The sequence below is a fragment of the Mangifera indica genome, chromosome 1, assembly GCF_011075055.1.
Source record: "Mangifera indica cultivar Alphonso chromosome 1, CATAS_Mindica_2.1, whole genome shotgun sequence".
NCBI lineage: Eukaryota > Viridiplantae > Streptophyta > Magnoliopsida > Sapindales > Anacardiaceae > Mangifera > Mangifera indica.
Window position 1 is genome coordinate 14,906,661 of NC_058137.1, and position 17,019 is coordinate 14,923,679.

Below are 17,019 nucleotides of genomic sequence, written 5' to 3' on the forward strand. Positions count from 1 at the left end.
TAATATAAAAAATGAGACACCCCTCTCCAGATACAAACTTTAACTAGAATATATACCCAAGGAAACGAGTTAAATTAAAACCATTTCAAAAAAAAAAATACACAGTAATAAAATAAATGCATGGTATTTAATTAAAATTCATTAATCATCAAAAGTGTAATTATCAAATAAAATATCAACATAAATATCATTTAATATGTTGTTTGAAGGAAAACACAATGTAAAAACAAATTACAAAATATATTTATTGTAAATGCAACAAATAATAGGCCAAACGACTATTTCCCACCCAAGGTATGCTGTAATGACGAGTTTCCACCCTTTAACTATGGAAACACCAAACACCCACCCATGGCCGGTTAGATTTAACCAAACCCTAACGGTGGTAAATTTAATTGCATTTCCCCCCCTAAAAGTTTAAAAACTAACATTTTTTCCCTAAGCTAAGTTTGAAAATATTGCATTTCCCCCCCTAGGGTTTATTTCCAAACCCTTCCAATTTCTAAACCCTTTTCCGTCGCTTTCTCCGGCGCCATCACCGGCCGTCTTCCCCTCCCGACGGTTTCTCTTCCACCGACGGCGCCTCTCAACTCGACCTCAACGTATCCGACGCAGAGATAAGCCGTCTGGGAAGACGATTGTCTTCCCAGATGAAGACGACTCGTCTTCCCAGAGGACGACGAGTCGTCTCGTCGTCTCGTCTTCGTCTGGGAAGACGTCGTCTTCCCAGACGACGACGACGACTGGGAAGACGAAGAACTTCGTCTTCCCCGACGAAGTTCTTCGTCTTCCACAGCTTCTCCGACTCCGATTGGAAGTCCAAATGGGAGGAAAGAGTTCTCTGGAAGGTGAGGATGCTTCGGGAGGGAGAGACCGTCGGCAGTGGAGCCGGAGACCGTCGGCAATGCTTCGGGAGGGTGAAACTGCGATTTTTGAAAACTTAGGCTGGGGGGGGAATTTTAGTTTTTAAAGTTTAGGGGGGCAAAATATATTCTATTTTAGTTTATTTTTAATATTCTAGAGAAAATGACAATTTTACCCTTGTCACCGTTAGGGTTTGGTTAAATCTAACCGGCCATGGGTGGGTGTTTGGTGTTTCCATAGTTAAAGGGTGGAAACTCGTCATTACAGCATACCTTGGGTGGGAAATAGTCGTTTGGCCCAAATAATAAGGTCCACACAAGTAAATGACTAAAATGCATTCAGTAAGTAGGTAAACACACAACTATATAATAACATTATAATTTCTAGTGTTTCATGTCCTAGCATATTATGATATTTTGGATATTTTCTCGGGCCAAACGACTATTTCCCACCTAAGGTTTGATGTTTTCTCAAAAGTCCCCCCTTTAACTATGAAAACACCAAACACCCACCCATGGCCGGTTAGATTTAACCAAACCCTAACGGTGATAGGGGTAAAATCGTCATTTTTGCTATAATATTAAAAATAAACTAAAATAGAATCTAATTTTACCCCCCTAAACTTTAAAAACTAAAATTTTCCCCCAGCCTAAGTTTTAAAAAATGGCAGTTTCACCCTAGGGTTTGATTTTGAAATCTCCGACGACCGTTCTGGCTCCATTGCCGACGGCCTCTCCCTCCCGAAGCAACCTCTCCTTTTGACGAAGAACTTCGTCTTCCCCAATGAAGTTCTTCGTCTCCCAAGACCAAGCCGACGTCGATTGAGCCTCCAAATGGGAGGAAAATATTCGTCGGAAGGAGAGACTGCTTCGGGAGGGAGAGGCCATTGACAATAGAGTAGGAACGGTCGTCGGAGATTTCAAAACCAAACCCTAAGGTGAAACTGCCATTTTTTAAAACTTAAGCTGGGGGAAAATTTTAGTTTTTAAAGTTTAGGGGGGCAAAAGGAGATAAAATTTTCAGGCGTTAGGGTTTGGTTAAATCTAACCGATCATGGGTAGGTGTTTGGTGTTTCCATAGTTAAAGGGGGGACTTTTGAGAAAACATCAAACCTTGGGTGGGAAATAGTCGTTTGGCCTATTTTCTCGGTATCCTGATAACTATTTGAGTACTTGGTACCTTGTGCCTAATCTCTAATAATAATGTCATCCCTAATTACTTATATCAAATAATGTAAATCTATATCTTAGATGTCTAATGAAAGCACATGTCATCCCTGATGCCATCTATATGGTACACTCTGTACGTATACCAGTCGAGCTTCGGGCTAAGGTCACATAAACTAGTCCCAATGCTTTCAGAGCCATACTACACACTACTTGGTAGTATGATCACATTGCATATAGCTCAATAGTATGTCAGTTTACACATAGCTTAGTTGTACATCACTCTACACATAGCTTGGTGACAAGTCACCCTATACATAACTCAATGACAAGTTCATGTTACACTAAGCTTGGTGGAATAGCCACATTGCACACAACTTGGTGAGAAGAATGATATAATAAATCATTAGTGTTTTCAACTCAAAATTGCTCTGGTCTAGGTCCATGTCATCATCCACATAGTCAAGCACACCCATGTCAATGTCTTTCACATGTAGCCTTCATTAGAGCCTTACTTCTTATTTTCCTCTCACTTATCCCTTGTAGAGGTGAAATAGTCATTTCTTACTACATAAAAACGAGTGCTCATTGCCTTTAATACCCATTCTCAATTTTTCATTCACGAACAAGTGGTACTCTATGACCTAAATGAACGAACATTCCTTAGGTCCTGACTGACAGTATCACTCTTTTACATATTATTCCCCAGGCTAACTTATTTTACCTATATCGTTAGGCATGATCATTTGTCCCATACCAAATGAACATTCCTAACTAATATAAAGTACTAACTACCAAATGATCCTATAGTGAACGAACTCACTCTACGCCTTCTGAAGAAGGAATAATCAATATTACTACCCAATAATGGTCTTTCCATGCAATCTGTAGAATTTTGATTGGCTTATTTTCTATAAATTTTGACCAACCATAATAATCTAAGGTCTAAAACAGATATTAAACACTCCTAAACCAAACTTTCATCTCAAGATAATCATCACGTAAGCATGTATGTTCATAATCATGAAATAGTTCAACATTATTTCTCACATATTTCATAATCACAACTCTCCAACCATAATATGCATAAACATCACACAATTGAATCATACTAATTATGTTTCATTCGTAATTTGCACAATACAGAAATATTAATGTGAGAACAGAACTAAACACATATTGATCACAAGGGAAAAAGTCATGTAACACCCTTCTCTAGAAACCTACCCATATATGGAATATGTACATGAAGAGATGTGTCGACTTAAAATTTCCTACATACATTATGCAATGAAAGTATGCATGATATTTAATAAATCCCCATAATCCCAAAAGTGCATTTATTATCTGAGCAAAACAACATACAAACGCCTTAAATCAAATCGTAATAATAATAGTGCATAAAAAGGTAAAAATAAACTCAAAGTGTATCAAAATGCCTAAAATGTAGAAATTATGAAAATGCCTTTACACTCATGCGCGACCATGAGCTGACCTGTGGGCTTCGCCACTGCCTCATTGCTCAACTATCTTATTTACAAAATCATAAAAGAACGTGGTAAATGAAACACACTCAATAAATAGGTAAACACACAACAATATAATACACAAAAATTTTCAAGTGTTCCATATCCAATCATGTTGTAGTCTTTCGAATATTTTTCTAGTATCCTAGATGCTCATTAAAGTATCTTAACACCTAGCATCTTATCCTTAAGGGCAATGTCATCTTAGATAACTAGTGTCAAATGATGTATGTCGACATCTTAAACATCTGGTGAAAACATGAAACATCTTGAATGCCTATCATAAGGTTTATCTTGTACACATTCTGACTGGGCTTTAGGCTATGAATACCAAATCGTAAGGGAATAAGACCACAAGTTTTTCTCAAAATTGTATGAACATCCTAGATGTTAAAACGCCTAACAATGGTGCGTCTACAAGCATTCCAGATGCGAAAACCCTCTGTATTGGTCCATAATAATCAATGGTATCGAGGTCACATAGATTAGCCCTCTTGCTTGCATGACCACACTACACACAACTTGGTGGCTTAAACTAATATAATATATCATTTTTTATTTTCAATCTGAAACTACTCTAGTTGGGTGTCATTGTCCACGTAGTCGGATACACCCATAATGGTTTCCATCACACATGGTTTTTGTTAAGGTCTTAGTGTTTGTTTTCCTCATAATCATCCTTACTAGGGTAAAATGGTCATTACTAGTATCCTCCATAACCATTGCTAGTCTTTTAAACCTTCTCTGCCATTTTTCCCTAATTATACACGAGGGTGTATAAGTTTCCAAAATTATGCACACATAGTTATGCATCTAACATACATAAAGGTGTAATCTAGGATAACATACATGGTCGTGTGTCATATACCATATTGGCGTGAATCCATTCCTAAATCCACACTTCTGTGGCTTAAACCCAACATAGAGAGAACTTTCCCCAAACATACACGGTCATGCATAAAGACATACACGGCATGTAACGTAAATTTTTCAAATTTTAGATTGAATTTTTCATGTGATTTCCCTCTAATCTCAGCCAACAATTCCAGATCCACTACAACTCTTCTAACTATATGAAACATGATTCTACATCATCCTTTACTACTTGAAACTTGAAATCAGCAAGTAGTAAAACATTCTATAAATATATAATAATCCACACACAATCATTATGAATCTATTTATTAGTCCTTTCAAACAGCATAATTATCACCAGTTGACATTCAATGTCATCCTTTTTTAAGCCATCGATAAACATTTATAAATAACTTAACTAAATAGCTCTAATAATCAATTCAGTACTATAAAGCAACAAATAGACATGAAATTTTCATTGAATAAAGATAATCATCATCATTAGCGAATAAAATCATCCATCCCTAATCTCTAACCCATACACCTCAACATAATAAGGATTTCTTAATACATACAGAATTAATTTGACAAAAAAAAATCTCAAAACCTTAAGGACAAGAATTGTCTATGTACCTTTCGTCTAGTAATAAATAAAACTTCACGTGGCTAAGGATTAATCTCTAAAAGTTTTCCCTTGCATCCTTTGGCCTTCCAAACTCAATATCTCCCTTAACTCTCTATAATAGCTTTGAAAATCAAAATGAATAACTAAGTCAAACACGTCCAGGTTTTTTTTTATTTTGCCTTCAATATGTAATACACACCCATATGTCTCACCACACACAAACGTCTATGTCATTACCTATTAATGACAAATTCTAAAATCACCACAAAACGAATCTTCATCTAACATTTAAATGCATTGACCATGCACAAGCATTTATACTAGCATACACAGTGTGTATGTCAACTATACTTAGCCAGATTCACATGTATCACATAAGAAAAAACTATATTACCTTTGACATTCCATTCATAGGCATGTGGTCTTTCCATACAACCATGCAACCCTAAAATCACCAATAATAATTCAAACATAATTAATCACACATAAGAGCCAAATGATGAAAATAATTTAGGATGTACTTACGGGTATTACAAATGATGTATTTTCGACCACTTCTCCAACTCTAGCTTCTAAGTCTCTATCAAATCTTTATTTGGCTCAAGCCACCATTGTGAATGAAGAATTAACTCCATGCAAGCCCAAAGATTCATTGCCTTTTCCACCTTGGCCTACCTTTGCTTATGGGTGCAATGCTATTACTTGGATCCAAAACTCTCATGATCTAATAGGTCTTAAAGATTCAAGAAGTCCTCCTTTGAAGCCCAAGTGAAGTTACAACCATCCATCACTCCATTTTGAAGCCCAAAAAGGTGCTCAAAGCCCAATTGGGAGAGTTGGATGAAATTAGATGAAAAGAAAGCTTTGGTAGAGACAAAAGCCCACCTTTTATGGAATAATAGTGACATTTTGTCTTGTTGCATTTATTTAGAGTATGACATGGCCTATTTTGTATGGTTTATAGTGAATGAAGGGCTAGAATGAATTATTTTATTAAAAACCTATGTACACATATATTTTGCCGCCACTTACTCCCTATATAAAGTGGTCATGCTTTGTAAAAAAGGGTTTTTTTCTTTTGAATAAAAATTTGAAGAAGCTTTGTTGGCTCTTTTTCTCATTTCCTTTATCCAATCATTCTTGGTGGAAGACCCCAAGGTTGATGGAACTTTCCTTTATGCCTTGGTTACATTTTATGTTTCCTTAGAAATCCAAATTAGAGTGTGTATGTATGTTAATTTTGATTATGGTAGAGAGTTGCAGCATAATTACCATTTCTGTCACTGCATTCTACTTGTAACTTAATTGCCTTACTCTACACCAATTGTGTACATCCATAGCTTGAATGAAAGTTCATTGTGTTGTGATTATGATGAAATGAATTTGGTTGGATTTAGAGTTGATTTGGTTGGTTAAACTGCAAGAACAAAAAAACTGCTCAAACCCCATGAACAGTGAAAACAGTTTTTGATTTTTGGTTTTTTGTTGCATGTTTGGATAAATATACACCAACAAGTCATCTATTTACGTCTCTTTTGATGAAAGTAATTAATCTTTGCATGGTTATGACTCTGGCATCCAAGATTGCTCCAAGAATCTCTCTCTCATCTCACTTTTGCGCTCTGTGAAAGTGGTATAAAGAAAAATGAGCCAAACAACCACAATGCCCCTTTTATTTTCCAAAAATAACACTATGAACAAGCATTCCTCTTTAGAAATGATCGTTCCAATGTTACCTATTAATGACAAATCCCGACTTCATTGCAAAACTAGCCCTATCCAATTTCAAATAGACAAACGAACATTCATGTTTATCATCAACAGTTGGTACGCCCCCATACTTAATCAATTTCACATATCAAATAGGAAAAGACTATTTTACCCTTACTATCACATACATAGATGTGTGGCTAACACACATAACCATACAACTTTAAAATAGCACGTACACAAAGTCAAACATAATCACAAGGCAAAAAGACATAATTACCCTTAGACATACTTGCGAGTGTTATAATGTGTCTTGATTATAAGGATCTTATAAGCATATTAAGTGACCAATTATAAAAATGTTTGTAGCCTTAATATTATTTAGACCAAGGACACAAATAATGTAGTAAGACTATTATATTGTCAAGTGACTTTACCAAAAGGTAGTAACACATCTTATATTTCAAGCTTATTTATTGTCAACCTTGTGTAATGCATGGTTGCATGTTGTATGCATGCTCACTAGACTGACCTATTGGAGAATTTCATATGGATGGTTACCCTAATATCTAAGGAATATATCCTCTAATGAATATTGGTGTATGTGATCCTTCATAAGACCATCTTGTACATTGATAAGTATAGTTTGACACTCATCCAATATATTCCTTAATTTAGGATCCTCAGAACGATTGTGCTCGATTATATTGAGATATGTACAAAGACTATAATGGATCAATAAAGAATTCATCGCTCTCAAATACAATAGTAGATATCTTATGAGCCATTTGATAAATGACAATAACCATTTAAATTTGTGACCAAAATAGGATTGAGTTATCACTTAATGTAATAACCTTCTCTACATGGTTGCCCTCTAAGGAGAATAGGCATCCAGAGAAAGATGTTACTACTTACTTTTAACTTACAAGCAAGCATAATAAACTTAATCAAGTGGAAATAAGAAACATCAACATACTTCTTTGTTACTTATAATCAATAATTGTGCATACAAAAAATGTCTCTAAAAAACAAAGATATAATATAATCCATGATATAATGTGTGGTAAAACATAAAAATTATATCATAACATAATTGGCATCTATAAAAAATCCTCATGCATAAATCTCTCGCAATATGTTTCCATAAAAATCATGTACTTGCACTCAAGCCTATTATACATTATTCCTGGGCTCACATATTGTTTCACCCTTTAAAATCATGTCATAATCATGCCCTAACTTGTAGACTCACTTTAGGAATGTTTTGATAATGCTATGTACCTTTAACATCACTTAAAGCTAGTGTAATTCTTAACTTATGTACAATTGTTCATCTTTTATAAACTGGTGTTTACATCCTTCTCAACTAGAATGTCCACTTCTTCTCTTTGACAATCACTTACATCCTAGCAAACATGTACAATTATTCATGTGCTTGAATAGGCATTCATCCTTATAAATTTTTATTCTCTTCACATTTATGACCATTCATCACTTTGATGATAATTTTTTCATTTCCTATGTATGAACAACTGCATTATTTTCAACACAGACGTTCATCAACGACCAAGTCTATGTCACATGAACGACCGTGCATGTCCTTTATATTGTCATTAGTACTTGAAACAAAACCCTTATTTCTATAAGGTACGATTGTTCCTAATCTTGGAATGATCATTCCATTACGTTTGGAGTGATGGATCTTAATTGTTCTCATTAAATTTTCACACCAAAATAATTCAAGTTTATTCTTTACATCATCTAACATGATTTTCACATCAATATATATTTTGACATCATAGCCAACAAATCGGAGAACATGATTATCATATCATCACTAACAATCACCAATTCAACCATTCTTTACATTATATTTATAATTTTTTGACATGTTAAACTGATATTTTATAATAACACAAAATTTTCAGATCGTACCGCCTATATTGGATCATAATCTCATAGTACCAATATCACATAATCACTATAATGCATCATAACATCTATTACATATGAAAGCTAAATTCCCTTACTTACTTGGATGCTTTGCTTGAAAAATTTGATACTAGAAAACCCTTTTTATTTTGTCAAAATTTGCCTTCAATTGTTGAAAATTATAATATAAGTTTATTGAAAATTATAACATGTGTAAAGTGTTTTAGGGCCATATGTATCATGCCTATTTGTATGGACTTTTGAATTGAATAACCATTGGAACGGTCGTTTGTCTTTGTGAATGGTCGTTTATCATTTAAAATTATCTAACATGGTATATTATCTTATTTATCCATATAGCACAATATGAACCGGTATGCACCTTCATGTATGACCATTTAACAACTTATTTTCATACACTTCATTACTGAACCATTTTCTAATATAACCAAACGTTAACAAGAACTCAAATTAATATGAAAAGACAAAAATTGCCTTGCTACGTATCTATGGGTATTAATTAATCTCAAGTTGAAAGATTACACGCACTATTATCCATTAGAGGATTTGTTTCATAGATATTAAGGTTACTCTATATGTGGAATCCTTTGATGGGTCAATCTAATAAATATGTAGACAACATACACGCATATGTTACACCAGGTTATCACAAACAAACTTAACACATAAGATTTGTTTTCACCTTTCGATTGGGACATTTAACATGATGACAGTTTTATCATCTTATTTGTGTCTTAGTTCAAGAGACTATTGAGACTATAGACATTTCTAAAATGGTCATCCATGTACACATTAGGTCCTAATGACCACCATATAAATTTATCTTCTCATCAAAATTCTATCATTTTAAGAGAATTTTTATTGGCATACATCTAGACATAAGAGCTCACAGATAAAGAGTGTCATTTATAGTTACATAAACAAGACATAACATGGACATACATCCTTAAAAAAATTAGCTCTAGAGTACCAACTCTAACAAGAGTTACACATATAATTGTTTTATGAAGTGTGAAAGTTTATGGTTGGATAGGTATCGTTCTTATCCCAATATATAATAAAAAGGTGATTTTACTTTAATTATGATTATCAAAATTAAAGGAATTGATTCAAAAACAATAAGAAACTATTATTAATATTTAGATATACGGTTAAACTTATAATAGATATGAACCTTTGTTTCCTATTTGTGGCTTCTAAAAGAGATTGTGTCCATCCAAAACTTCATCTTGAGTTGTGGGTGGTGTAGCATTTGTTTGCTAGTTGTGAATCACTCTTATATATGTTGTATCTACAAGCTTCATCATAAATGAGTTTTTACGGCATACCAACTCATTTATTCTATATTTTATATTATTTCTATTCGACGTACTGTGATATTATATCAAATTATTTCCATTTTCTAATTATAAGAAATTTTGAAAAGATTGTTTTTCGTCAGTCACAATATGACTACAATAATTTTATCAAGTTGAATCCCTTTCCCCCAGCCCTCTGCCCCGATTATGTTTTCTCAAAAGCCATGGAAAAAAATTATAAAAATACTAGTTCAGAAGCACTGAATTTGAAATAATAATTATAGAAAAGTTGGTTGACTTGTTCAAGTCGTTCATAAGATTCCAGTTCCAGTTTTGAGTGAAAATCCAAGAATAATGAACAGCCTTTTACTAGAAGAAAAATGAACGAATGAATGATAAACTCAGTAGAAAGAGAAGGAATGTCTTTTAGTTTATAACAAGTAAAGCGATACCCATGACTCCTTCCTTTCCAAGTAAGACGCCAGCCCCTGTCTGTATAATTATTCACCAAAAACCCCCAATACGAAAACTCCCACTTTGTTTCATTCATTCATTTTCATCAAACACATTTCATAAACCAAATTCATCGACGATAATAACTGATAAAGAGAAATAGAAACTCAAACATGAGCAAAGGGAAGGTGGGTTTGGTTGTTTTGTTAATTTTATCTGTGGTTTTGAAGTTTTCTTCAGCTACACCAACATCCTCATCGTTGATGAAAAGCGCTGGATCATCCCTTTTATTCCCAGTTCATGGCAATGTGTATCCTTCTGGGTATGTAATTTTGAAACGTAGAATTTTATTGAATTTAATTTATGATGATGATGATTGTGGTATCAAAGAGGGAATACATTTTTTTCTTTTTTGCAGGTACTATAATGTGACCCTTCACATAGGACAGCCAGCAAAGCCTTACTTTCTTGATATTGACACTGGGAGTGATCTCACATGGCTCCAATGTGATGCACCCTGTGTGCATTGCGCTGAGGTAACTTACTTCAATATCGCAGCTTTTATCGATCTAGATGAGTTTCAGGAAGCCATTTTATATTGAATGCTGTATTATATCATCATTGAAGCTTTTATTAGAAGTACGTTATTGGCGATCATGTCATAATTTTTCTCACCCAACTCTTTGTAGGCACCTCATCCTTATTACAAACCCAACAATGATCTTGTGGTCTGTAAGGACCCAATTTGTGCATCTTTATTTGAACCTGGTGAGCATAAGTGCCCCCATCCAGAGCAATGTGACTATGAGGTTCAGTATGCAGATAGTGGTTCATCTCTTGGTGTCCTTGTCAGGGATGTTTTTGCCTTCAAGTATATAACCGGAGTCAGAATTAATTCTCGCTTAGCCCTTGGGTTGGTAACTTTAATTGTCTAAATTTTCTTTGATTTTCTAAATTTTCTATAACTGTTAGAACTTAAATCATATTTTTGGACTCTTGCCTAATTTTTTTAATCTAATAATAATTTAATGCTGTTTAAGAGCCAAGTTTACAAAGTGGTTTCGAGTTTGATCCTTCATTGTGTCTTCAATTGAAATGAATTTGTGTTTGTGACTGTGATTGTATTTTATTGTCTCTGATCCATTTGCATTATTTTATGGAAGATGTGTTTGTGCTAAAATACGACTGTTGGGCACTTGCCTATCAATTTAAATTCTTGAATTTAGTTATAGCTTAACGAGCTCAAAATCATGGTATTTTTATGGGGAAGTGCGTGGAATTATATACCCTTGAATATGACTTAATAGGAAACATCATAATAACTTCTGTAGAATTTTTGTACATCATATTGCTGTTGGGGTGTATAACTATCTTGATGACCAACAGTTTTCCAATTGTTACTAGGATGAATTAATTCACGTATCTAGGTAGCTATATTTCTTACCTATCAGATGGTCCTTTGTCATTAACCACTGCAATAACTCTTTTAAATTCTCAAAAGGCACCAGTGTAGCCTTTGTTTACTGTTTTCCTGCAGGTATACAGCACGCAATATAGGCAAGCAGAAAGTTTTTTTTATCCTAATTGATGTTTTTATAGTGATTTTCTGTATACAGATGTGGATATGATCAACTTCCAGGTCCGTCTAATCATCCCTTGGATGGAATACTTGGCCTTGGCAAGGGAAGTTCCAGCGTTCTTGCACAGCTTCACAGTCAGAATTTAGTCCGAAATGTAATTGGCCACTGTCTAAGTGGACAAGGTGGAGGATTCCTCTTCTTTGGAGATGACATTTATGATTCTTCACGTGTGGTTTGGATACCAATGTCGCCTGATTATACGTAATTATTCCGTACATGACCATTTCATTGAGTTTTGGTAGTCACATTTTAGTTGTAATTCGTTTTCCTCCACTTATTGCATCTTCTCTAATTATCTGTGTCAGAAAACACTACTCTCCTGGAGTTGCAGAACTCATTTTTGGTGGGAAAACTTCTTTGATAAAGAATCTACTAACAATTTTTGACAGTGGGAGCTCTTACACTTACTTCAATCATCTGGCTTATGACGCTTTGACCTCTGTGGTGAGTCAGAAGAACTTTCACTTTTTTTAACATTAAACAAATATTTCATATTAACAATATGTATCAATGCTCATCTTGTATGATTCATTTTTAATTATCATTCTTTATATAAAGATTGACTTCTCAGAAGATATAACTTGTAAGATCAATGGCAGATATTTCTATGTAATATAAAACTATCTTGAAAAACTAATCTTTTATATTGATATATTATATGCTTATAGATGAAGAAAGAATTAACTCGAAAGCCCTTGAAAGAAGCACCAGAAGACCAGACACTGCCACTTTGCTGGAAAGGCCAGAAACCATTTAAAAACACTCGTGATGTTAAGAAATACTTCAAGCCCCTTTCCCTGAGCTTCTCGAATGGCAAAACTAGAACTCTGTTTGAACTAACCCCTGAAGCCTATCTCATAATATCAGTAAGAGCCACCTTCAACAATTTTAACTGTTTTCTTGGTTTTTTAATGTTTTTCACTATTTTTAGTAGTAACAATTCTTATTGAAACATTTACAATGTGTTCTGCTAGTCAAAGGGAAACGTATGCTTGGGAATCCTAAATGGAACTGAAATTGGGCTGGGAGAAATAAACCTCATTGGAGGTAAAGAGTTTCTGTTTGATCATTATCTTCATAAAACAGGGAGATAAATATCATTCTCCTACTGATGAACCACTGCATTTTTACACTATTGTCATTTTAACAGATATTTCAATGCAAGACAAAATGGTGATTTATGACAATGAGAAGCAGATGATTGGATGGATCCGTGCCGACTGTGATCGGCTTCCCAGATCCAAATTGGATAATATTTGATCAGTGTGAAAGATGCAATGGTCCTCTACTATGAATTAGTAGCTTCAATTACAAAGCATTATCATACAAGAAGAGTGAATGTGTATAAATAATGAAGGGGATGAGTGTTGCATTCTTCTCTTGGTAAATTGCAGGTATATTAGCTTAAAATATGTATTTACTGGAATTGGGGTTTAGGAATTGTATAAAGACAATACCCTAACAAGTCTAGAAAATGTAGGTAAGTTATGCAGTAATTAGTCATGTAATACCGCTTCAAGGCACATATTCTCACTCAGCGACAGGAAATGATTGGATTCTTTCTTTCATTTGATATACCGAGCTAACAGTAAGATAACAATTACCCCCTTTATTTAGATAAATTCGTTTGACGAGATTTCAATCTTTCAAATATAAAACAAAAACACCCAAGTCAGCAATAAATAAAAAGAAATCCTCCAACAAAAATGAATAGTCCTCTGTGTTCAAACCATATTATTAGATTACATTTTGACCTTTTGATTTTCCTTTTTAATTATTCTTCTTTCAACTTTCCAATTTAATCCCCCTTTATGAATGCAAATATTATATTGAAGCTATGACATGTTTGATATGTGGGACATTTATGAGTCGGATGCAATAAATAAAGAAAACCCACATCATGAAAAGGGATTTTTAAAATTAATTATATTTATATTTCTATATAAAAAAATCTTTTACAATGTTTCTCCAGTAAGAATTGATTGTCCTACAACTATTAACACAAGGAAAATCTAACAAATCTCTGGCTTTCCCATTTGCACAATTTTGTCAGAAGTCACCTCATTGAATCTGACATAGGTGATTTGTATAACTTTGAAAAGTCCAACCTCATTTAGGTAGAAGCATGAACATATCTTGTAATGGTGATAATTGGTCCATATGATACTGCACTTGTAGACCAAATGGGTTATCCTGAAAGCTATCTAAGTAGTTGAATTGAAAATCATCAAATGCATTATCCAACTCATTCCATGTTGCTTCACTTTGCACCTCCTTATCCGGCGACGATAACGCCTGCTCCGAGCAACTTGAGTCTGTATGCAATCGTGGCAATGAATCTGACGTGTCCAGATGTAATAGGTCATTCAATGGTGATTGTTGAGGATGCATTATGTTAGTCATATATTCACCTGAAAATTTAATGTCAGGCTTTTGCTCCTCTGTTTCTTCTGCTAATTCCATTACTTTGTTATCAATAGGGATAGGGTAATGTTTTTCTATCCTTCCCTTTTTGTTGTACAATCGACACAATACCCAATCATCAAGCTGCAATTGGTAGCAATAAAAACAATGTTAATCAAATCTATTAATTAAATTTAATTTTCTTAAAAAATAATCAGATATAATTAAGTACCCACCCTTAAGTTGTTGTTTTTATTGGAAGGAGCTCTATCAACATTTGCAAGGCGATATTCATGCATGATCCAGTTAGTTTTGATTCCTCTAGGAGCTTTCCCAGCATAAAACACAAGTGCTTTTTTAATGCCAGCTGCTTTGGGCTTTCCAATGGCCTTATCCGCCCCGGTCGCCTTCCAATATCCGCTTCCAGCAGCCCGGTTCGGCCTTGACCCGTTTGGATATTTTCTGTCTCTTGGAGAAAAGAAGTACCATTCTTTTTCACCATAAAGAGCCAAATCTACACCACCAAAATCCATCAAATTAATAACAAACAAATATAAACAATCCATCATTTATAAACTAGAGGGAGGGAGAGGCTGTGCTCTTCAAATTCTTAAAATAAAAAAGAAAAAGGAAAGATTACCAGGAAGCTCCCATGGATTGAACTTGTAGAGATCAATCTCTGCAATAATAGGAACAGCAATAGACAAGCCGCTGCATTTTCTACACAAATAGTGATAAACTAACTCTTCATCAGTTGGGTGGAATCTAAACCCAGGTGGTAAAGCAAGCTCTGAACATCCCTTCATTTTTGCAGCTATTGAACAAATCGTTTCTTTTTTTTTTTTTTTCCTTTGATTTTTCCCCTTCCTTCTATCTTGTTCTCTGAAACTCTGGCTGATGAACCAAACATCGATTTGAAAGGCGTAGTTTTATAGGAGGGGTTTAACTCAAGAATGGTAATTTAGTCACGTGCAGGTGGCGGGCCCCTGCCCTGCCCTGCCCCTGTGTTATTGCTCACTAGAAAGAAAACGTGGAGAGGGTGAGGAACATAAAAAAGGGGGAGGAACAAGAACCTACCCTTTTCTTTTTCTTTTCACAGAGAACCTGACCGCAGCCTTTGGAAAATGGACACGTGTCATATTTTATTGGTTATTGACACATGTGTGTGTCCCACTTTGCCTTCTTTCTGTCACTGCTTCCGTCACCAACTTTGTCTCTTTCTGTTGTTTAACTTAGAGGTCGGCGTCGGCTTAACGTCTTGTGGTTACCGCTGACTGCCGTTGTTTCGTCCTTGATCAACACTTGATCCTATGCGTTTCGCTCCACTTTGGGATTTTTGTTGCTTAACTTGTGCTCTGCCACGTTACTTTTTTTACATTCACGATATCACTAATAGGATAACAAAGTGACTTTTTCCGCCGTTAAATGTTAAAAATAGTATAATTTACTAAAAGGGAAAGAGAAAAAAAAAGACCAAAATTACTTCTAGGTGTTGGACGGTACAGTCTTAATTTAATTTTTAATTTTCCCACATGCCCGAAACTCACCATGTGTGCAATGTTCACTTATCAAATCCGACAAGTATGTTCAATTTTAAAAAGGAAAAAAAAATAGAAATATTAAATCATTTCTTATTATATTTAATAACTTATAGTATAGAGGTTTAAATATTTTGATGTAGATTTAGAATGTTTGCGGTATCAGTTTTATTGGTTTAGATTTTTTATGAAATATTTTGAATTTTTTGCAATTTTGATTAAATTTGTTAATAATTTTATATTCAAATAGATGTAAAATCAATTGGTATTGAAATTGAATATAAAAATAATAGATTTATAATGATCCGATCACAATACATGATTTATAGTCATCACACAAATCACTTACTGTGATTGAAATTGAAAACATGAGCTTTATTTTATATTTTTCAAACGACATTTGAGGTTTTCTTTTTGATATATTTTATAATTTGAGGGTATGTTTAATAATTTCTATTTTGTGTGGGTAATTGATTTTTTTTTTTTCTGGTATTGGGTTTTTTATATATAGTTTTTAAAATTTTTATTCATTTTTTCATTTAAGCATGTATTTTAAAAATTAACTTATTTTAATTTATTTTTAACAAAATCTTGCTTTGGGTTTTGAAAGAATGAGGAACCAAGCATTGTGATATTAGATTTATTCAGGAGCACCATTTCAAAGGAGCAAGTATTAGGTCAACTTTGAGGGATCGACAGAAAAATAAAATAGTCCTAGAATAATCAATTTTAAATATTTTTTTCAGTTGCAAGATAATTGGTTTCTAAAACGACGAAAGGTTATTTTGATTTTTTTTTTTTTTAAATTTTGATGTGTGTTTGTGGTCTAAAAATGGCTGAGTACTAAAGGGGAGGCGATTTGATGAACAGTTATACACGAAGGTTGTCTGTCCGTCTCCCCTTTGACCCGTTATTTGGATAAACAAGAACGGAGTGTAAAAGAAAAAAAAAAGAAGGGTTCTGTTCAAACGGATACACACACACA

At 34.1% G+C, this 17,019-nt stretch overlaps 2 protein-coding genes across 2 annotated transcripts; one reads left to right on the forward strand and one right to left on the reverse strand.

Annotated features, from left to right (window-relative positions):
- The first annotated feature begins 10,223 nt into the window (after positions 1-10,223).
- LOC123195224 (aspartic proteinase Asp1) lies at positions 10,224-13,661 on the forward strand. The gene is made up of 8 exons (XM_044608884.1): positions 10,224-10,775; positions 10,872-10,989; positions 11,143-11,366; positions 12,070-12,294; positions 12,399-12,537; positions 12,762-12,959; positions 13,068-13,140; positions 13,244-13,661. Exons 1-8 carry the CDS (start codon positions 10,627-10,629, stop codon positions 13,351-13,353), a joined length of 1,236 nt encoding a protein of 411 aa, XP_044464819.1. The 5' UTR covers positions 10,224-10,626; the 3' UTR covers positions 13,354-13,661.
- Positions 13,662-13,994: 333 nt separating this feature from the next.
- LOC123195234 (NAC domain-containing protein 2) lies at positions 13,995-15,429 on the reverse strand. Its single transcript, XM_044608893.1, has 3 exons — positions 15,137-15,429; positions 14,733-15,010; positions 13,995-14,640 (listed from the first exon to the last, which is right to left on the reverse strand). The coding sequence occupies exons 1-3, from the start codon at positions 15,300-15,302 to the stop codon at positions 14,203-14,205; spliced, it is 882 nt and encodes a 293-aa protein (XP_044464828.1). The 5' UTR covers positions 15,303-15,429; the 3' UTR covers positions 13,995-14,202.
- Between the last annotated feature and the right edge of the window lie 1,590 nt (positions 15,430-17,019).